At 48.3% G+C, this 22,835-nt stretch overlaps 1 protein-coding gene across 1 annotated transcript in view; it reads right to left on the minus strand.

Annotated features, from left to right (window-relative positions):
• The window catches only part of LOC119440683 (oxytocin receptor), a 70,617-nt gene extending 55,921 nt beyond the window's left edge, over positions 1 to 14,696 (minus strand). Inside the window, exon 1 of the mRNA XM_037705572.2 lies at positions 13,582 to 14,696. Coding sequence (XP_037561500.1) covers positions 13,582 to 14,620 — 1,039 coding nt within the window. The 5' untranslated portion in view covers positions 14,621 to 14,696. The remainder of the gene's footprint in view (positions 1 to 13,581) is intronic.
• Between the last annotated feature and the right edge of the window lie 8,139 nt (positions 14,697 to 22,835).

Consider the following 22,835-nt stretch of genomic DNA (forward strand, 5'->3'; position numbering starts at 1 on the left):
GCGCGAAGTCACCTTTCTCTCGAACGCTCTAGTTTCTACTCGTTTCAACAGAAGCTCTCATGCTCACTATTTTCTGTGAGCTTTATTTCGTGATAAAGCACATTCCAATACGCGGCTGCTATTGGTCGCTGCGGTCGGCTACACCGCGGCCGCCGCGAGGTGCCGCGCACTTCGGCTCGCTGAGGACAACCGCGTTTGGCTTACGTTTAGCGCGTCGCAGGTACCAAAATCGGAAGTCGTGGCGTCTACGTTAACATCCAAAATGAACTTTGAACTGCGTGCTACGGTGACATTTCAAAGGCGGAGCGTTGTGGCCCTGCCCCACTCCGCCATAGCCTTCGCAGTGCAAGGCATTGAAGAAGCAACGGGAGGGCCGTGTTTGATTGCCAATAACTCCGCTTCTGCTGAACGCATTGAAGTACTTTTTGCGGCAAAGTATTTCTGAAACAGTCTATTTTCACTTCAAGTGCGTTTCTCCACTTCGATAAAAACTGGTTCAGGGCCCCTTTAGAGGAACACCAAAATAAAATATTAAGTCGAGATATATTCAAGGACAAGGCTTCTGTAATAATGAATTCATGATTTGTCAATATTAACGTTTGTAAGCGAGAAATTACCGAAAATGGAAAATTGGAGTGGCGCCACCCGTTTTGGACTACGGTACCTCTCGTGGGACGTCAGCGTTGGCTGATTCACAGAAAGTGGCAGAGAGGGAGGGCCACGTGAGGATTACGTCAGCTTGTCCGTTCTGGCGCGGGCGATTCGAATTGAGAAGCAGCATTGGGAAGTTCGGTGGCAATTTTCTACGCAACTAAGCCATATAATGGAATGCCGGAAACGACGCTAGTTTTCTAGACACATAATTTCTCGATCTAACTCGGCCTAATATTTTTTCCTTAGAGTCCTTACAAATATCGCTAGTCTTGATGTATTGATCACTTTCGTCAGGTATAAAGGTAATGTTGATGTTAATATAATTTCAAGTGGCCATTCACAGGTCGCAGTGCCACAGTGGGTCGGGTTATTCGTGTTATAAAATGATACTCGGTCCCAGTAGTCGCCAGTAAGTTGCTTCCCTAAATTTACCTGCCATCAATGCTGCCTTTACACTGGACAAAAAATAACACGAGGAAGACATCGTCTGTTATCATTCATTAAGGTAACCGCGGTTCTGTTACCAAAACCTTTTCACAGAAAGGGCAGCAAGCAGTTGATTTCACGGTATATTGGCGTAAAAAAAGAAAGAAAACATGAAAACTATATTCAACAACGGTTCAGAAAAGGAAGGAAACAACTGTTAACCAATGAGAGTGGTAGCAGCAATCATTTCATTCACATTTATTAACTCTGTAAGACCAACGTTCGGTAACCTTCGGAAGCGGTGCACTTAGGAAGGCCCATCATTTAGGTAAACAGCAATAGTCTTAGACATCAATCGACTTCCCATATGATGATCCCTGACTCGTTATAGCGTATACTGCAGCAGACTCTAGCACACTAGCTCCAGCCGACCTCACAGCCTTAATTACTCTCTCTCTCTCTCGGCTCATCTCAAACTGCACTTTTCAAATTACATCGCGTTAAAACACGTCTCCAAAGCCGAAGCGCCTCATTGGGCTCAATGTTTACGTCCACGAATGTTCCTATTTCCAGGGACCAGACAGACAAAATGGCAACTGTTGTTGAGAGCGAATATTTCTCTCTTTCTCTCTCTCTCTCTCTCTTTATGCGGGTAACCTTTACTTCAACTTGCTCACGGTGAACGGTCGCAAGATACGGCCAAGTATCGAAGCAGAGTTACCGAACTTGCGCGGTCATTGAACTTTGGACACCGGAAATTTTCTTCCGCTTCAAAAAAGCTACCACGGAGAGGTCAGTTCGCCAGGTAGCCTCGGCATATCCGGAAAGCGTAGGCTGCAAGCGCGCGATGCTCATCAATCACGAGGGAGGTCAGTGCTACCGCACGGCTCATGGCCTGAAAGTCCGGACCCCCGGTTGCTCCACCAGAGCACGCATTTCACTGACGAAAGGTCGTTTCACTTCTTGTCTCGCAGCCCAAGGGCGCAAAACACAACGCGTGAGTATATCATTGGACGGGCGTGTAGCTTCGGACTGCGACTTTTTTTTTTCTATAATTTAAGCCTTACGTTGAGCTGTTTACGAGTTCCACCTAACACAGTCTATCTCTGGAAACCAATTCATAAGAGAAAGCGATGAATGTAGTGCAGCACCTGTCAATTACCAACGTTTCAAATTTAAGGCAGCTAGAACTCATTGAAGAAATGGCTGGTTCATCAACACTACTACATGTGCTCGGAAGTATATATATACATGAAGTGACAACCACATGAAAAATATTACCGTCGCGGTCACTGGCAATTTGACGCTGAATACGGCAGATAAGGTAGTTCAACAAATTTCCTTTCGATTTTAAAGCTTCGTGAAGCAATACATGTGTCGCATTGAAATTGCGATATGTCTGTCTTACTAGCAGCACCTCTGCAAGCGCACCGGCTTTGTCCTTTCCAAACGCTATATTTATATTTTTGCCGATCCGTCATATTTTTGCTCCGGAGCTGAACTTGAACCCAACTGGAAAATATGCAGAAGTCTGGACCAAAAGCCAAACCAGACCTGAAAACTTTTCGTTTCGACACCCTGGAGACAAATGTCCGCGAGTGCAGTTGGATGCGCCAAATGCATTGCGATATAAAGGGTGTCCCAACTATCATGCACGAAGATTTTAAAATATGCAAATGCCACGTTGTTTGCCATCGCTTGAAAATACTCAGGTTATTTTTCGAATTCCGCCTAATTGAATAATTATTCTTCATTAATAATTAACTTCTCAATTATTATAAATAGACTAAAAGTGCCAATGAGAAAATTGTAGAGCACCATGAAAAACTCCTGGTACAGCTTTCTGTTGCTGAATACGTGCTACATAAAAGTGTTTTTCCGAGCGTGAAAGAAGCCCGCGAATACACTCAAATTGCCGCGCGACTGGCTGCTCGAGGTACCATCGAAATGCGACCGCGGCGGCTGGGATTCGATCCCGCGCTCTGGGGCTGCCATACGCGAACGTAAGCGCTAGCGCGATCCTGCCCGTAAGGCATTGTTCTTATCGGTACAACTGCGAATGTAAACTGTAGTGTTCTGCGATAAGTATGTCGTGCGCCGTCGTTCTATCGTGTGCGCAGATGCGCACCCGTTGTTCTATTGTGTGAGCAGATGCGCAGATAGTTCCATTGTGTAACTTGGCTTTCCTGCAGTGCATTTTCGGCGCTCACGGACTAATCAGTGAGACATAGAAAGCTTCGCTTCAATAAACTTTGTTGGCAAGGCGGGATTTGAACCCGGGTGCCCACGGTCCGAAGGCAAGCGTCATAACCACTAGGATATATATACACCCACGCTTGGAGAACATGCATTTATGGGGACCATATGATTGCGTTTTACCGACGATTGCAACACGACTTGCTATGGGCGAGAAAAAGAGAAAATGAAACCGAGAGAGAGAGAGAAAGAGAAACATAGACAGAGAGAATGAGACAGAGAGAAAGGAAGAGAGAGAGAGAGAGGCGGGATTTGAACCCGGGTACTCACGGTCTGAAAGCGAGCGTCATACCCACGGTTGCAGAGCTCCGCTGTTTCATCCGATTTCACAAGCGTGGAACTGGCTTAAATTTTATTTGAAGTATCTGTGTAGTTGCTCTGATTATGGGAAAGCTCCGGTAAGCTTTCTTGTTTTTTCTTTTTCTTTATGCCGCCAAACCTAAATGGTGAAATTTACAGATTCCTACACGGCTCTACAAGTGTCGTTATCGCAATTATCGTTGAGTAGATTCATCGCTAAGTTCTCATTAAACAGGCGTTTTGTCTGCTGGAGCGTTTCCTGGTATATATTGTTTTTCCGCGTACAAGGAGCGATTTGGAGGAACATTAATTCGGTCATTTATTCGGCTTTTCTAATACAGCAGTGAAATAAAACATGAATATCGACCATGGTACGTGAAACCATTGCGTCGGACACTTAAATCAAACACTCCCACCCTACAGCTGCAGCTAATTGCTAAATGGGCCTCCACTTGGTCTCGCTAATTGCTTAGTAATTTCGCCGATGGTCCATTGTCAGTTTTTGTCACTTTACAAGAATCCCAATTCCTCTTTTGAAGCTAGTGCTTGGATGATATCAGTTAGAGAAATAGTTCCGCCTGGAATTTTTACTACCAGTCGGTAATTGCAGCGGCCAAGAACAGCAGGGATGTGGCAGTACTGAGAGACATTTGAATGCGTAATCTGCTGTCAGTACTTTCAATTAAGCGCAAGGGCAGTGATGTTCCTCGTTATGCCGAATAATTTCTTTTTCTTACACAACCGTGAAAATTTTCTACTTTGGACACTTCTCCTTGATTATGTCTAAAAGAAAAAGAGAAAGAAGGTAAACGTGGCTGCATAATTGCTCGCACCTCTTTGGTAGTTCAGTTACTTTATCGACCGACCTTGGTGCACTATGCCTTTATGTGGGACAAAGTATGTATGTATACGAGTGCTGAACATAATTGTGCCTCTAAATTGTCTCCGCATAGCGCATTTATTTTAGCTAGGAAATTCCACACGAAACCTGGTACTGTTTGTCTTGTTTGTTTGCTTAAATAATGGATTTTATGTTACCATGTTACTGGTTTGTTTGGCAAAAATGACGAACAGCTCTTGTAGGTATTATTATGGCCACCAGTGAGAATAGATCGCAAGCACGAGAGATTCGGTGTCGCGGTCTGTCAGCAGTATACCTTGCTGTCACAATGCAAGGTACTTGTTCAGCTTGCCGCATGCCAGCTCGTCGCGACACCCAGCGCTCAAGATGGTATAATTACATTGAAGTCTCTCATGCGTATGATGTAGAGTGACTATTCGCGACTATAGGCCATGGAGATTCCCTTTTCACTGAAATTTTGGTCATATTTTTGAAACATCACCTTGCGAGCACCACTTTGAATCCACAGTGTTTATGAAAAGAGAGCGCCCGCTTGTGCGTGTGCGTGTGTGTGTGCGTGTGTGTGTGTGTGTGTAACCTCTCCAGATGACAATACACTTGCTTTTTCTCTCTTACACCGTTAAGTTTAATAGCAGTTCTATTGCAACTTCCTTCCTCGAAACATCACTGCTTTTAATCTGACATGAGAGAAAACAGACGAAAGAAAGAAAGAATGTAAGAAAGTAAGAAAGAAAGGACACAAAAACAATCATTCTTCTGCCCCGAAAGCAGTGAAAATTATGTCCTTAATAGGAAGTGCTAGCTGCACTTACAGCTTTTTCTTTTCTCTTTATTCCTATAGTGGGCTTGTGTTTCTTCTGGTTAGCTATACCTATTTAGCTATATTTCGTCGCCACTGTATGGCGCGACAGGGGCTTTTAAAAGTCTGGACACTTCAGCCTCTGCGTGCTCTTGAAACTTTCAAGAATAAAGGCATTATTTTCACCTCTTCCAGTGTCTGCTTCGTCAAAAGGGCCTCTCTTGGAAATTTAGAATTACCGCCGTTCTTCGCAAATGGCCCCCTCCGTATGGTTTTTAATTGCCTCATCTCATCATTTTCTTAAACTATACCTCGCTTAAGTATTACTCGAATTAGCCACTGCTTATTATAAACGCATAATACATCTTGCTTAACTGTGCTTATTTTTCTTAATATCAACTGGTACATAAATCATGCGTGTTTCATTTGTAATTCATATTTCTGCCTGTAGCGTTGCCTATTATGCATAAACTAAATTAATTGAATTCTATATCCTTCTCCAAATATTGTTCGCTCACGATGATAAAATAACTGATGCAGATACAATGCACATCTTGTAATCTATACGTAAAGCAACGCTTTCGTGAAGCATTTAATTAAATACTATCAAACTGTTCATCTCCTGCGACGCATTATGCATCATAGCGTTTACGTACGTGCTCGGGAAAATCAGCAAGACGCGGAAACTCTCACTATACGCGACCGCTGATTAGGCATTCTCCGGGGATTGGTCCACTTTTCATCACGCCATAACTGGGATCTGTACAGTTTACCATTGCACTACATCCAGGATTGGCCCAACCTACTCGGAAAGAAGACGACCGAACAGACGAGCTAAATCCCGCGGAGAAGGTAGACAAAGGTCCGCTTTAATGAAGGAAGTATTGCTTGAAAGTGTGTATTTGTTGCAGTGAAGATATTTAGGTGCAGTTGGTTGTTTTAATACGCAATTTCATCAAGAACAGGGCCCGTATTTACTAAAAGCTTTTTCGCGACAATTGTTCGTAAGAGCAAATTCTCGCCAATCCGGATGCTGGACATCATATCTTACGAAGAGGGACGGCCGATGCCGACGAGCAGTTACGAATGAACAGTTTTGTGAAACCGGCACAGCACCGCCGCGTGGGTATAGTACTGATGGAGCTAGCAGCAGCAGCGGCAGCAGTAATAGTTGCGCTCGAGCATCTCGCTCGGTGCTCTAACAATACTCGGAGGCGACATGCATGGCGCGTCGCGGCGCAGCAGGCGAGAAGGCAGTGCCCTGGAAGGTACCAGGTGTCTCTCAACGCGAGCGCGATGAGAGACGCCGGCAGCGGTATTACGGTCGTCACACTTCGATGGTGCACGAGGCGAGTCCGGCGCAAAACCACTAAGGTGTTTGTCAACGCCCAATGAAAAGTTTATATTCAGCCTCACGTTTACGGTCTACTGCTGTCGGTTCGGCATTCTGCAGCACCACGGCGTGGTACGCGCATTACTGCTCAGCAACACCGCTAATGTGTGTGCGCAAAGCCCTCATACCAGCAGCGGATGCCAGAAGGCTGCTTTGGCTCCGGCAGAGCCGACTGGGCGGAGCCTGACGCTGCGTCCACTTGGCTTCGTCGCTCTTGCAGCCAAACTTGCACTGCGCTATACACACTCGGGCCGCGCATGCGCGTCTATACCGTGACAGCACGGCGGTGGCGGTGCGAACGCCGCCTTTAGTGTCATTGCAATTGCTATCGCGATAAACCTATACAAGTAGTGACCAGCCACTGCAGGTTTGGAAAGACGGCGTCTAGGAAAATTGCAGTTTTCCCTCTGTCAGGGAAGCGTCGAGCTGAATCTCTCAAATATTTGAAGACGTGTTTGCATCTGTAAAGTATCTTAACTCGCGCGAAGAAAAACAAATCATCTCTGGGACAGCGGAGCAGTCAAAGTAAGCATGGCTATTGATAAACTGGTGCAACCCGCACACGTAGCACAGCGGACGCAGTCTGTCACCGCTGTCCTGAAGAAGAAACCAGAGTAATCGTCTGGTACGGCTGTTAACAGGCAACTGGTTTAACATTTTGAAGGATGGTTTAGTCCGAGATTGCGAAAGTATACCTTCAGTGGTATCCAAGATATTTATTACGCCCATCAGTGTTTACATTGGAACTGCAGATGGAAAGCGGCTGCTCGTGTTTCGCAAGATATCTGAGCGCATTCCGGCTCGCAGACCTATCGCCGATTTTTATTTAATCAGTGATTGTAAAATAATACCAGCCAAATTTTGAGTCACGGCACTGACTATCGTCTATGGTCAATCCGGATTAACTGCAATACGCTGTGTCTCAACCCACGCTTCCCCCCCCCCCCCTCGCCCCCCGGCCCCCCTTCTTTTTTATAACGGAGCTTGGGCTATACGCAATAAATTATCCTGTAAATGGCATCCTTTCGGGACTGCGGCAGATGCCTGTAGTAATGTGAGACAGCCAGAATTCATGCTTGCGCTTGTTCTAAGCCAAAGGGTACATCACTGCCTCTGCAGAAGAAGCGGTCGGCTGCCCTCTTCGCGCGCATGACAGCAGCACTACCAAACCGAAGAACTCGCGATCATTGCAGGGTACGTTTGCAAGAGTCATGTGGCTCACTGCAGCGGCTTTGCCAAATCACAGGAAGCTGACGGCGCTGCTCGGTATTACTTCTCATCTGAGAAGACTGCTTAGTGCTCATTAATCCTCTGCCGGTGCATCCGCCTTAATGCGAAACCTGTCAGTTTCTTTTCCGGACAGCGCTAAGCCGCCGCTGCACCCGAGAGCGGCTTAGCCGTTCTTGACAGGTCCCAAGCACCTCGTGTGCCGCACTTTATTAAAGCAGAAATCTGGCTCCAGAAATCAACGGTCTTGGTCGAGGAGAGACGTGTGTGTTTGCGCTTCATCGTATAGTGCTGCTTACTCTCCCGATTCTTCACACCTTTCGATTGCATTATCCCCTCGCCACCACAACGACGATTTGCGGAGCACATTAGATCAACGCACGGTAACTCGCGCGCACGTGCGCATACATACACACGCACGCACGCACGCACGCACGCACGCACACACACACACACACACACACACACACACACACACACACACACACACACACACACACACACACACACACACACACACACAGCGCGCGCGCGCGCGTATTGTTTGAAGATTATGTGAAGCGCTCTAGAGCAAAGCAAAACTTTGCATTTTCTTTCAATGCTGTTCCTTCAGGCGAAACTGTATTTTTCATTACCATTTTTTTTTCTGTTGGTAGATTTTATATTCAGCCGACCCATACACAAGACCACCAATAGTACCGCTCACTCGGTGACTTGTTTTCATCTATTATGATGCGCTGTGTTTGAAAACTGTGACAGCCTTATTGATTGTTAAAGCTGCAAGGCTCATTCTATTACGTACTAGTCGTTTACGTAACCTGAATAAATGAGTATCTCCGCAGCAGAATCGTCGAGACATTCAGGAAATATCCGATACATGTAGGCGCGCCTTGTGTCAAGCGATAACCTTGTAGCAGAGGTCAGAGGGCGCTCTACCGCAACGGTGGCCTAACGGTATATAGGGCATCCGCCTCGTATGCGGGAGGTACCGAGTTCAAATCCCGGTGGCGCCGGAAAACCGCCGGCGTTTTCTAATGGGTAGAGATGTCCCCTGGCGTGGTGCTCGGCCTTCGTGGGGGTTCACATCTTGAAAAGGAGGGCCCAATATAGATTTACGGGTTGTCTATGGGCGCCTCGTTGTCCAACCACAGTCGGTCTTGTTGAAGAGCATCCGCCGCGGCTGTGGGAGGCAAGTGCTGCAGCCGGGTACCTACCGGTAAAATAGGTACAAGTGCGCTCCCGGCCTGGTGCTCGGCCATTATGGAACCTCAACGCTTGGAAAGGGGTGTTCGTCTCCAACCCGAAGGCGTCCCCACCTCAATAGGTGCATTTGGTGAGCCACATGGTAAATGGCCGCCATGGCAGTGGCCCAAACATCACCGTTCTTTTTTTTTTTTGTGGTCACGAGGGTTTCGACGGAAATTTAGGGCACAGGCTCCCTTCCCAAGCGCATCACCCCTGAAGAAAGCCGAACGCCAGGCAGGAGTACACTAGTGCCCATTTGAAACAGTGGGTGCCCGGCGGCGGTGGCAATCAAACCCACCACCTCCCGCAGGCGAAGCGGGCGCTCTACAACTAAACCACGGCTGTTTGTCCGGTGGCACAACCGTCACCGGACAAACATAATGTACGCGTGTCAATTTATAAATCTTTTTTCTTATCCTAAACATTTTTTTTATATCACCTGTGGTATTTAGAGGTATTCTACTCCTTCAGCTGGACTACTCCACGGCGCGGACATTATTTGCACGAAAAATCAAAATAAATGAACCATAGTACCTAAATTTCACTAATCAACCTTTAAACTGGTTACCTTGCGGTACATATTGCAAGTTATGAATTCTAGCCGGTGAGTTCGCTAACTCCGGTGAGAACTAACTCCGCTTACATCCAGGCTACGTTATTTAGGACTAGACGACCTGCTTCCCCACTATGTGCTGTAATTGTAGGGATCAGTTAGAAGAAAAACTTAATCGGTTATGCCCGCAGTTTGACGCGGAAATAAAGGCGTTCAAAACCTACAAAAGAAAGGTATTACACATGCGAGCTATGAAGATGTATTGTTCCCTGAATGACCCACAGTAATCAGGAAGAGAGTTATACGACTGTTAACTGCCATTTTCCGAGACACGGAGTTGACCAACGTCTGGTGACACACCCTTACTAACAACATATGGGATGCTCAAGTGGAACGATTGCCAGCTAAGCATACAAGGCCGACCGCGCCTACTGCTACACCACCAACATCTGAAGATAAAGCACGTTGGCGGGGATAGTTGGTTCGGATTCATGACTACAATGTGCAGCGCGAGTGGACGACGACAGACTGCGGTGCAAACACCGCATGCCACCGACGGGACGATGCCCATCGGGTGACGTGTCGGGGCGGTACCCTCTCCCCTAAAGCAACACCTGGCGCGCTATCGTGGCAGCAGGTGTTCCCTTTCATCCGTTCTGCCAAAGCCTCCTAGATAGCACAAGGCTTGTGCACTTCGATCCGTGACGTGATGCTATCTATCCCGACTGCCATAGAATCTAATGGCGACGCTTTCGAGTAAGCCCCTGTGATTTTGACATCAAGGCTTTCGTCACGCCGGGCTTAGTTGACAGTGGAAAATTCTGCCAAAGCAGCATGACGCCATAAAGCAGAATGCACAGGCATTCTATCAGTCTGCTCCGTCGAGGAGCACTCGCGCCGAGAGCGAGGGTTACGTGGCGTCGAGACGATGCCCTCTCCCCTCATGCAACACCTGGCGCGCTAGCGTTGCAGCAAATGTTCGCTTTCACCCTGCTCTGCTCCGTCGAGGCACGGCTCGTGACGTGGCGTTGCAACCAATGGCAATGCGAATTTAAGTGTCGTTTTACTGCTACAGATGGCAGGCGCCGGCTTTTCCGCTCGATGGGCCATTTGATGCTATCGCATAAAAAAAAAGCTGTAGTTGAAAGTAGCGCTGTGTGTGTCATTTCCTTTCTCAGCCTTCGTCCAGTCACGCTGCACATTGTAATGATACATTCTGAGGATGAGTTAAGTTTTGACATATGTTTTCCCAACATATGCGGCAAAATACATTGGTGTTCCAGCTGTTTCCGGGCTAAAAGTGGAACCCAGTTCACTTTTATCGCAAGTTTGACGATGCTTATCTCAAAGCCATTGCTATATGAAAATTTACTTCAAGCGGATGTCTACTGGAGCCTATTCTTAAATTCCAATATACGGACAAAAAAGTTGATTAGGGAGACCTTCTTAATTAGTCAATTATCATTATGGTTTCTTGTGCAATGTCCACCTTTTAGAGTAATCCAGAACAATAAGCAAATTTGTAACAATCTTACAGGCGATTTTACAAAATTCTGTTAACTACAAAAAAAAGTCGCAGTATCGCCCGCAAGGTGATAGCAAATCAGTGGACAGCTATACGAAGTAAGGATAGTTGTTTTATCGGCCGCGTAAACTTTTAAACATAGGCATACTAACTAAATGCACAAGCATGGTGTCAAGCGTGCGCAAGCAAACAGGAACAGATCTCATTCGACGACCGCGAAAACTCGCTGTCAAAACGCCGGAGTGAGGAAGCGCGGCAGCAGCAACGAGCGAATTGACCTTCGTGCTGAGTCTCGCATCAACGCGAACTAATGCGCGAGAACACAGCGCAAATTGCATTCATATACAGCGGCCCGGGCGGGCGCGCGCGCTTGCCCGGGCCAAACGGAGTAGAACGCGCCACCGCCCTCCTCCCTACCCCCCCCCCCCCGGCCCCCCGGAACGTTGCGTGTGACGGAGGACGGCGCGCTTCCTTCCCGCTTTCATCCCTTGCGTGCGCGAGATTGAGCTGTGATTGCCGGCTCACCCTCACACGTTTTCACTCGCGCATACGGCATATACGGCGCGCGGTAACGATTTTATCGCCCTTAGACTTAAGAAACCGCCTTAATGAACCTCACAGCGACGCCGACGGTAGAAATTCGCCTGGAGTTTCCATATAATTGGCAATAAAAAAGAATGAAAACACCCGGTGTATGATCGAAATAAAAGCAAGCTATCGCCTAAGGTCGTACAAGAACATATTATTGGAGTTCGGGGGCCGCTACGGATGCCTCTTCTCAATGAAATGCCACGTGAGATAGGTTCGGCTAGGTTGCAGAGTACGCGTGTATACCGCGAAAAAATTACCCCGCTTCCAGTATATTGCGTTTGTTTTCTATAAGATACATAACAACTGTAAGATAACTCGACTCGAATATAGACGCTTCCATGTCGGGATAACATCAATTTTTCTGTGTAGTAACTACACCAATCGACTGCACACGCGACATGCCGGACCCGGGGTAATCTTCTTTAGATATCATATACTCCCACAATAGATTTACCAACTGACGCATATGTATAGACCATCTCGCGTTGGCTCTTCATTGTGAACAAGGGATCCGCAGCGGTTTTCATTAATATGTTTGATTTTTCTTCCAGGCTTACGCAACTGCTCGATTTATTTTGATCGTCTACATACCCTTGCTTGAGGAGTTTTGGTCGAAAATGAATTACATTCTGTATAAATACCATAAGAAGCCAACAAACAACAACACCAAGGACAACATAGGGGGAAATTACTTGTACTTACTCAGTGAATTAAAGAAATGATAAATTAATGGAAATGAAAATGGATGAAAAAACAATTTTCCGCAGGTGGGGAACGATCCCACGTCTCCGCATTACGCGTGCGATGCTCTTACCAAATGAGCTACCGCGGCCCCATTTTCCCATACACTTTCTGGGGTGTTTATGTTTTACTACTAGAACTGCCCCGCCTCCCCGAGAGTGTTAGCCAGCGCCAGCACGCACAAACCTTAGCGGCGGATGTAGAAGACCCTTTCTGCCGTAGGCGTCACGAGCACGTGATCTTTTTGGGTAAAGGCAACTGTTCTTATATTTTGGAATCCAATAACATTTGCGCGCGGGCTCCGTTGGTGACGTGCCTCCTACTGGAGCCCTTATCGCACAATTGTTGACTAGTTGATGAAGGTAAGTAGCGTACTTCTTATGCCGACGGACAAGATGTTTCACAGAATGTTTTTACATAGATAATTACCTAGCAAAATGGCTCAATATTCCTTTAGTATTCCAGCCTATCGTGTTTTTGATGCATTGTGCGAAATAGCCTTGTAACATCGCAGAAGACCTTCGAATTTGCACGCATAGTGCCGACTTACCGACTGGTGTGGCTGGTTTCGTCCTAAAAGTCCTAGGAAACACTGACCAATGGGGCCCGCTACCTGTTGAGCAATTCGTGTAAGCTGACTTTTTAAAATACTTTGTTTGTGGCTTGCTTTTAGACAAATATTGTACCAACAGGTACTATACCGAAGCCAGTACACTTCCTTTACAACCCTCTGAAAGCTTAGAGCAGAGGGTGTGTCATTTGTTTGGGACCAAAACATAAAAAAAAGAGAAGGCAAGAGAGTTCACTTTTTTTGCGCACCTCACGGTTATAGGTGAAGCACTTCTTTTTTTTTATGAAGTGTGCGCATGTTCTGAGCCGCAATGAAGTCTCTTTACACTTCACGGAATGCACATATAGGCATTCTTTATCTGCAAGGAAAAGCAACGAAGGCGTTCGAGGAGAAATAAAGAAATGAAGGGAAAGCACGAAATGTGAAGTGTTTACTTACTTGTCCACGGATCGGCGATGTTGGCGTACGGGCTCCAGTACATCCACATTTGGACGCAGATGAACGGCGATGAGCAGGCAATGTACAGCACGATGACCACGACGGTGATCTTGACCGTCTTGATCTTTGCGCGCGACAGTCCACGCACCGAGTGGCTACGGGGAGCCATGAAGGGCGCCACCGCGCTGTCCCTGTTGCCCGCCGCCGCGGCACCTTTGAGGCGGAAGGCGCGGCGAACCACCCGCGTAGACCCGTCCACAACTACGGTGGCGGTCGCCGCACCGTCCGCGGCCCTCGAACTCTCCCTCTTTTGGCGCAGGTTGCGCCAGATGGAGTGGCAGATGCACACGTACGTGAAGCACAGCACCAGGAGGGGCACGAAGAAGACCGAGACGCTGTACCACGTGACGTAGGCTCGCAGGCCCCAGGGCTCGATGAACGTGCCCCAGCAGTCGTACACGCCGGCCGACACCTCCTGGTAGCTGAAGATGAACACCTGCGGCACGCAGCACAGCAGAGACACGGCCCAGGCGGCCGACACGAGTATCTTGGACTTTGTCGGAGTCCAGGAGCAGCTGGACAGGGGAAAGCAGATGGCCTGGTACCTGTCCATGGCGGTCACCACGAGCACGTAGGAGGAGAGATAAGGTCCCAGCAGCTGGACGAACTTGACCGACTTGCAGGCGAGATCCCCGCCGCGGAAGCGGTAGGTGGCGTCCCAGCCCAGCTGGGGAAGCACCGTGAAGAAGGCGGTGGTGAGGTCCGAGATGCACAGGTGGAGCAAGAAGTAGTACATCCGCGTCAGCTTGGAGCGGCGCGATGCCAGAGCGGCGAGAACGCAGCCATTGCCAGCGACAGTGAAGGCAAAGATGAGCGCCAGGACGGCGATTTCGATGTGCGCGAGCGACTCGTCGCGCGCACTCGCCCACGGCGCGGTCGAGTTGGCTGAGACATCGTCGACTAAGGGCCGAGACGCCGGCGTCGAGGAGACGCTTTCGGAATAGGCGCCGCTCTGCCGATCCACAACGCGGTGTTCCATGAATTGCGGCCGGTTCCTCGTTTACGGAGCGGCTGCGCCGCAACTGGGCCAGCTTACGCTAACGGACGACTCGTGTGATTTCAGTACCAACGTAGCAGTGTAGCGCGTGAACGGCACAGCGTGTTTGGTTCGCGTGAAGCACACAGCGCACTTTCATTGCCTAGAGTAATGTAGTCCTGAAAAAAAAAATTATAGCTAGATGCATTTCAGTGTTGGCTTTAGCGCCTATTGAGACAGCGAAGTTGCGGGAATGCTGTGGTGTATAGAAAAAGCATCACTCCAACAGTGACTATGCGTACGAATATTGAAATTAAATATGTGAAGCCGAGCTAATTTTTTTCCACACCACAGAATAAATTATCCTCTGCCTAATGGCAGTTTCCATATATATTTTGAAAAAGAATGTTTACCCGCTCCCGCGTCCAAAGTACAAGAACGCGAAGTATCTGTTCTCCGAAGACCACAAAATCTAAACTGTCTAGCATACCCATCGAAAGAAAATATCCATAAGTTTCGTTTTCACAAATTTCGAACACACGTCGAAGCAAACTGCTTAAAATTTCATTACAGAAAATAGAATACAACAGGCAAAGAGAGAAACCTCTCTAAAAAACATGAACTAACTTTCCTCAAAGCAAGAATGGCGTAACAGGTGGACGCCAACGAACTGCATCTCTGTGCCTGTAAACTCGATAAACTCACGGCCGGACAACTTTTTCTTTCTGCGCAAAACAGGTTTGAAAGGCTCGCATACAGTCGCGGTCATGAACTAACTCTAACAACGCCCACGAATACCTAGCACAACACACGCGCACGCAACAAACAATTCCAGGTACGTACTAGCTACTGCATCCCCTCCGTAGTCACCACATCGTCCTTCTTGTCTTGGAAGAACACTGTCAGTGGGAAATTCCAACTTCACTCCAGCGGTATATTGCTCACTGTCGGGCGCGTGCGGCAGCTTTAGTTGTGACAGGCCGGCGAAAGAGCGGCTCGGTTTCTATAGGACACCGGCGTCGACTGCGAAGTGCCGACGCGTCGACCGAATCTCCTCGCGCGCTGCTGCGAAAGTTTATCCTGCGGCGCTGGCCGCGCGGGACCCGCGCTCGTCGAGAGCGCCGACACGCAGCGCCATAGCGTGGTCACGGACGTCACTACGCCGAGTGGGTCGTAGCAACTACTCAAGGTGCCAGCCGGTGACAAGTTTCACGCAATCAGGGCTCCAAAGAAGCGAGAAAGAAATAAAGGAAGAAAGCGGAGAAGGCAGGTTTGAGAATAGAAAGGCGTGTTGCTGGCTATCCTACGCTGGAGGAGGGGAACATTGGAATAGAAAGATGAAGGAGAGAGCGGAAGGAAATACAGAGTGAATGCGAGCTCCCGGCGCGGACAGCCCCACGCAGTCAAAGGCGCTCGCACAGGCCCAATGACTCTTAAAAAAAGAAAGAAAAAAACACACACACACACAATAAATTTGCCTCCACTGCCTTACGCGCCGATAATCGTTGGGGACGGTATTCTAGTAGTGTCTGCATGGACACTGCATGGTTGTCTATTCGCTTCCATAGCTGAAATCGCTTCGTTCGCTGCAATCGGGAATCGAACACCGCGACTTCATGCTTAGCAGAAAGACGCCATAGCCATGCACTGAGCCACGATTGTGGGTCTGGGGTGCCAAAAATGCACGGTCTGGTCACATAATTCGCGGTGTTACCGGCATGGAAATCCGACTCGTACCTCTGAAGCACGTCGTCACTAAAACAGACCTGATTATATATCCTTAACGGCCTTCACGAACTCGCCGTTCGAGATGAACGCATTACGATTTTTATTTAATTATTTTGGAACAAACTGTGAAAACCGTCGGTGCATGTTGTCATGCGCGGTGTGCTTGTTCGTTTTTTCTTTTTGTAAACTGCACGTAATTACGTCCTGACCGTTATTCTCATTTGGTGTTATCATTACTACTTCTTTGATGAGTCACCCTATGCTTGGCATGTACCGTTCTACTAAACGGAGAGGAGGGTCTAGCATCACTCATTATGCCAACTTCTCCTGTATGCGCGCGAATTTAATTAAACAACTCAAGCGGCGGGCTTAATTATTCGCCAGCAAGGCCTAAATGTTCGCGCGTGGGACAACGTTTGCTCGCTGGCACTGTCCATACGAGGGCACTGACATGAGGTTCAAGCGACAGAATTGAAATCAGCGTACCAAGGCTCCCCGGTTTGTTCTGCATTTGAGGTTCTTGTCGTCACGGGCGTGCTTGCGAGAGAAAAACCTGTAGTTACGGTCGTAGCACTCCTGTGAAAGTATTGCGCAAAGCAAATTGTGCAATAATTGTACTAGTGCGTTTTGTGGGGTTCGTATGAGTATAGCATGACGAACTTTGCATAAGGTAGTCATAGTGAAACAAGCCTCACACCTAAGGCCTTTTATTACCTGCTTCTAGAAAAATTATCTCCCACAACAAAAAAAGACAAAAAAAAAGACCGAAAGTAATTTTTCGAGAAATATTGAACGGTTTCGCGAAAGAGAGCGGTAATGCGAAATGCATAATCGTCGCGAGGATTTCATCACTGGAAAGTAGAGCATGCCGGAGCTATTCGTGTGCCACAAAACGTGCTTTGTTTAAACCACAGTTTTTTCGTCGGCGACTCTTTATTTTTCATTTCATTAAGGTAAGCACTATGATGATACACTGTCACACCCACTGAAACACGAAGTGCAGGCAGAAATACTCATATGGGGAATTTTAGCGCTAATGAGTGTGCGAACAGCCAATATCACTAGCCAATCAGCTGGAGAATGATCGATAAGGTGCTAAGCTGCTCTAGTTCACAGATTTGTCTAGAATCCTTCCTTACGTGTCCGACTGAAGTTCAGGCAAAAATAAAAAAGAAAGTATCTTAGAGGTATCTAACAGAAAATGTGAGCCGATCCCGAACGCAGTGCAGTCTAAAGCAGCATTTCAAAGCACTAGCGGTCACGAGGGGAATAGAGTGAGAAAGTGGAACGTGAGACTCGCGTCATACGCTTCAAAGAGGGACTTCGGCACGTGACAAGCATGCGTGCGATCGTGGCTTAATGGTTAGAGCAGTGGGCTGCAGTGCTGCACAAGGAGTTCACAACGTGTTTGTGTCTTTCACAATGTGTTGTCTCTCAGTGTTACGATGTGCAGAGTAGAGTCTGCTCATTCGGTTACATTAGCTCTGACAAGTGTTTCCGGTTTATTGTTAATCACACGCGGAATCACAGAAAACTAGCTTGCCTTCTCGCGATCGCGCATGGCCTTCCAATATCTGCAACGGCAGGCTCAATTACTCGGCGATGCACGCGCATAAGGAGTCGCCTATGTGCCTCGCCGTATAAGTGCATCAAACAGCGTAACGTTCTCTCCTACTATTCTGTCACGTCAACGAAGCTACACACAAGCACGCTGCCTGTAAAAACGCAGTTGGCTTCGTTTTCTTCCAACAGACGGGCGTGGTTTAGTGGTTTTCGCCCGATATAGCCTTTACTTCATCCTTTCTTTGTGTCTCATACGACACACCATACAAGAAATAGGTCGAGCGAACCTGTCACTTAGAAACACATAGCTCAGAACATGACGCAACGAACTCATTTATCGAAGGGGGGTCTCGAAATGCCCTGCATTCTCTATTGACAAACGTACTCAAACTCAATAATATCGACTGTCCGGCAGAGCCAAAAATGTCGCAACCGAAATGGTTCTAGCCATCTCCGGCCATCGGAAGCGAGTATATCCTCTGTAAAGTGATTGCGAAAATGCACTTGACAGATGCTCTCCTGCAGCACTCAACCCAAATGTACTTGTCTTTTTGTAATCGTCGCCACAAATGTGTAGGAGGTTTCGTACTACGATCGGAGTTGTTTGTCGAAAATCCGTCATCTTGTGTGAACGGTGCGGTGCTTCTCTAGCTGTTCTGCACAAATGGTGCAGTTTTATAACTTTCTTCAATATTAGAAAGAAAGCGCTGTGAGGTGCAAAGGTGGAGAAAATGTATCCTTACCAAATACGGCTCCAGCAGCACACAATGGCAAGCACTCAAGTGACCTTTACGCATATAATGTTCATGCGTATTCTTCCCGTAACCCAAGGTTTACTTTCTTATTTTCAATAAAAGTTTTTATCATCATCATGCGTAGAAAGCACAAACAGTTTACTAAGTATGCCAACGAGTGTTAGCCTGATTCTGTCACGCTACACTAATCAGGAGATGAATATTTGAGTACGTTCGCAGATTTATCGTTAGCGATTTATTTGTTGGAACGTGACTGAATCAGCTTTGGTATTCAATATTCTACAGCTGACAGCCTCGTAGGAATGAAAAAAAAATAATATTTAATTTTGTGGTTTTACTTGGCAAAAGCGGGATATCGTTATACGCCCCGTGGGGATGATATCGCCGGCACTTAACTGTGGACATTCATGAGGCAGCCAGAACCGTTTGGGGCTTTGGGGCTCATCTTGCTTTGTCCACGACGCGATAAGTGTATTTATGCCATGTCGACGTTCATTAGCGCTAGAGCACTGCACGGGCTCGGGCTTACCCGAAAGCCCGGGCCCGGCCCGGCCCACGGGCCGGGCCGGGCCGGGCCGGGTAGAACAGTTTTTTCACGGGCTCGGGCCGGGTTCAGGCACGGCGTGTGCTTTTTGACCCGGGTCCGGGCCGGGCTCGGGCTTTCTGGTGGTGTGCATGTAACGTGCAGCGAGTTATTGTAGGGCTTCTCAACTCTGAAAAACATAATTTTTCGGTCTCGGGCCGGGTTCGGGCCGATTTCGAGTCGGGCTTGGGCCGGGCTCGGGCCTAAGGTAAAGGGGTGGCGGGCCGGGCCGGGCGGGTAACGTAGATTATTTCCGGGCCCGGGCCGGGCCCGGGTCTCGCCATAAAAGTTTTTATCGGGCTCGGGCGGGCAGCCCAACGCAAAAACGGGCTCGGGCCGGGCCCGGGCTGAAAAAATCGGCCCGTGCAGTGCTCTAATTAGCGCTTAATTGGGGAGTTTCGCTCACTGTGCTAACATAGTAACTACACACTAGTACTTACCCTGCACTTAAGATACCTCGGTAGTCTTCAGTAAAAAGTGCCAGAATAGAGAGTGAACGAACGAGCGCTAGTCAGTGCTACTTTCAGTTTTAACTTCGACGCATAAAAACTCACCCCATAAACTCGCTAAGAATATTTGAAGCTCTAGGATAACAGTTCCTCTCAGTCGGCACCAAAGCGTATTAATATATGACATTACATGTTTCCACGTCGACGACATTTTTGATGGTACCACCCCCCCCCCCCCCCCCCCCACTTCCTCCCCAGTGTCTGTTTACGACCGCGCGGACATACCACAGCAAGCGCGATACCAGATGATCTCTGGTTAAGTTCCAGCCGGACATGCCTTATAGAGCAGCCGAAAAAGTGGCCTTGTGGGGCCCTGGTCTCCACAAACCAACGCATTGGATTAGGGTTCATGGTTGAAAAGAGGCAAATATTGGATGCTACCATGTGTGGGAAGGTTAGATAGGTAAAAACAAAACAAAAAGTTATCTACATCGCATAAAACGGGCTTCATCCACGGCTTGCTCCTGTGTCAACGGGAATGGCGATGTTCGACATTTACTCCTCCAATGCGCCAGGCACGCGACGCATAAACGACTGCTAGAACAATAGCTATATACACTGCATAGATTCTCATTGACCGTTTTCACTCGCGAAATTGCTGGGTCCTTGGTCATAGCAAATAACACGACGCAAAGCATTGAACGCACTCGAACATTTTTTTTAAGACACAGGCATCCTCAACGAGTTCTAGATGCCGCATCAAATAGTATCAACAATGTAACTACAACTTATTTCCATTATTTGCATTTAAGTTCAGTTGTATATTATGTGTTACACTCTTTTGTAGTCTGTGCTCAAACTCACTTTGGCTGTCATATCTCTGTGCGTGCATTATTTCATCAGTGTGTATTCCTCATCTGTTCATCTGTTTAACTGCTCATCGCAGACTGCATTGTGGCCTCGTATGTATGTTTGTGACTCTGCATACGCATATGAGTATGCGACTTGCCTTCCCCTTTTACATCTATATGTTCGTGTGTTTGTATAGAACTGTGCGCTGAGGATGTTTGGCCCTGGGATGTTTCTTTTCTGACTACGTACATATTTTTTTAGTATTGCTACGGCTATGCGAAAAGGAATAGCCGTCATTACATTTCTTTCTTTATTATCATTTCCGGTTCGGACGCGAGCGCACGTATGCTCCTGGCGCTCCGACTCTCTTCGACTGTTACGCGAGCTGTTCGCGTTTTCACCTCCTGCTGTCGCACATCCTCTTCTTCGCTGTTGCATCGGCCACGCGTCGAGACAAGCCTCGGAAAGGTGTGTTGCTTGTTGGCCGTTTTACGGCCGCTTTCTCGCACCGGCGGGTGGCCTTGCTAAGCCTAATGCATGGCCACGGCGGCATTGATGGCCGAGCCCGGGTCATCGAAGCTACCACCATCTGTTGACCATGAACAACAACAACCGGGACCATCACCTTTGACGGCGTCAGCCCAAGATTTGAGCAACGAAGCGACTACGCACCGTCCCGAAGGCGTTCCAGGAGCGTCTACCATCGGACGCTCTGCTGAGGCCCATGAAGAACGATGTGAGCATGCTACCGCTGACCAACAACATAGACGCGAACGCCAGAAACGAAAGAACGATCGGGAACTCAACGAACGCAGCCGCAGCCGCCACCGTCATGAGAGAGACCGCTCTGCAAGCCTGTCAACGACGGCCAGTACGGTATCGAAACGAACGCGGCGCGACTCTTTCACGTCATCGGCCTACGAAGATGCGTCCGCCCTTTCCAGCGACGAAGACAACATGCAAACGCAAACACTACCGACGTCTTCAAGCCAACAATCTGATGTGACAACGCCACGACAAAAAGAGACTGCACCGCCCGCGTCTCAAGAACTGTTTTCTTACGCATCCTCAGCTGAGAAGCTGGAGGCCATTAGAGACGCCGGAGGCTTCTCCCAGGACGCGTTCGACGATTACGGCGACGGAGGAGCGTGGAAAGTGCAACAGCGTAAGCACAACCAAACACGGCTCGAAAAGGAAACACTACCAGAAGCTTTTGTGCTAGTCGTGAAACCACGAGTAAATGTGGCGCTCACGACTGTATCAAGCAAGGACCTCCACCGCAACTTCGTGACGGCCACATCCGCTGCCGTCAACACCAGACCTTTGACGTACACGTTACAACCAGCATCTAACACCATAAGATTGCTCGTTTACGACAAGAGGCAAGCTGACGGGCTTCTCAAGCTTTCGCAACTTGACGTGAACCGCGGGCAGATACCAGTACAAGTCTATCAGGCACCCGGCCGAGACATGTGCCGAGGCGTGATATACAACGTCGACTGCAATGAAACGAAGACTGAACTCCGGGCAGCACTGACCTGTGAGCACCGACGTATCCTTGACGCGCGCCCAATGGGAAAGCGTGGGACATGTTTGCTGACATTTGAAGGACGCCACCCCCCTAACACCGTCGTTTACTACGGCCGCATCACCCGGGTTTCAATTTACGAACCTAAAAGCATTGTGTGTAAACGATGTCATCGCTTTGGTCATAAAAAGGATGTCTGTCCGAACGAAGCGGTATGCCCTACATGCGGCAAGACACACGAAGGAAGCAGTGCTGGCGATGAATGCAAACAGACAACGCCCAAATGCCGCAACTGTGAAGAAGAAGGTCACACGGCTACAGACCCGAAGTGTCCAGCGAAACTGAAGTCTGACGCAAACCTCGCCAAGAAAATCCGCTCACGGCCCCGCTATCGTCGTAAAAGGCATGGCGTGCACCGATCGAGAAGCCTCCGCACAACTGTCCAGCCCCATGACGTTAAATCGACGCAGCACCGACTTGAGGACGAGAACGTCTCAACGCAGCCACTTACCTTAAAGGAAGCAGTGAACGAGACTGTTTCAAAGAACTGCGCACAACCGACTGCGAGAGGAAGCGGCTCCAACCTCAGCTATGCAGCAGCACTCAAGCAAACTCGACCAAGTGCTTCCAAGCCGGCGAACGTTTCGCATTATACCACCCCGATGCCACCTTCACCATCGCAGCTGGTCGACCCATCGAAAGATAGTGCTGAAGCTGAGGTCGCAGAACTCGCACGACAGAACGCCGAACTGCGGCGGAA

The sequence above is a fragment of the Dermacentor silvarum genome, chromosome 2 (genome assembly GCF_013339745.2).
Source record: "Dermacentor silvarum isolate Dsil-2018 chromosome 2, BIME_Dsil_1.4, whole genome shotgun sequence".
Classification (NCBI taxonomy): Eukaryota; Metazoa; Arthropoda; class Arachnida; order Ixodida; family Ixodidae; genus Dermacentor; species Dermacentor silvarum.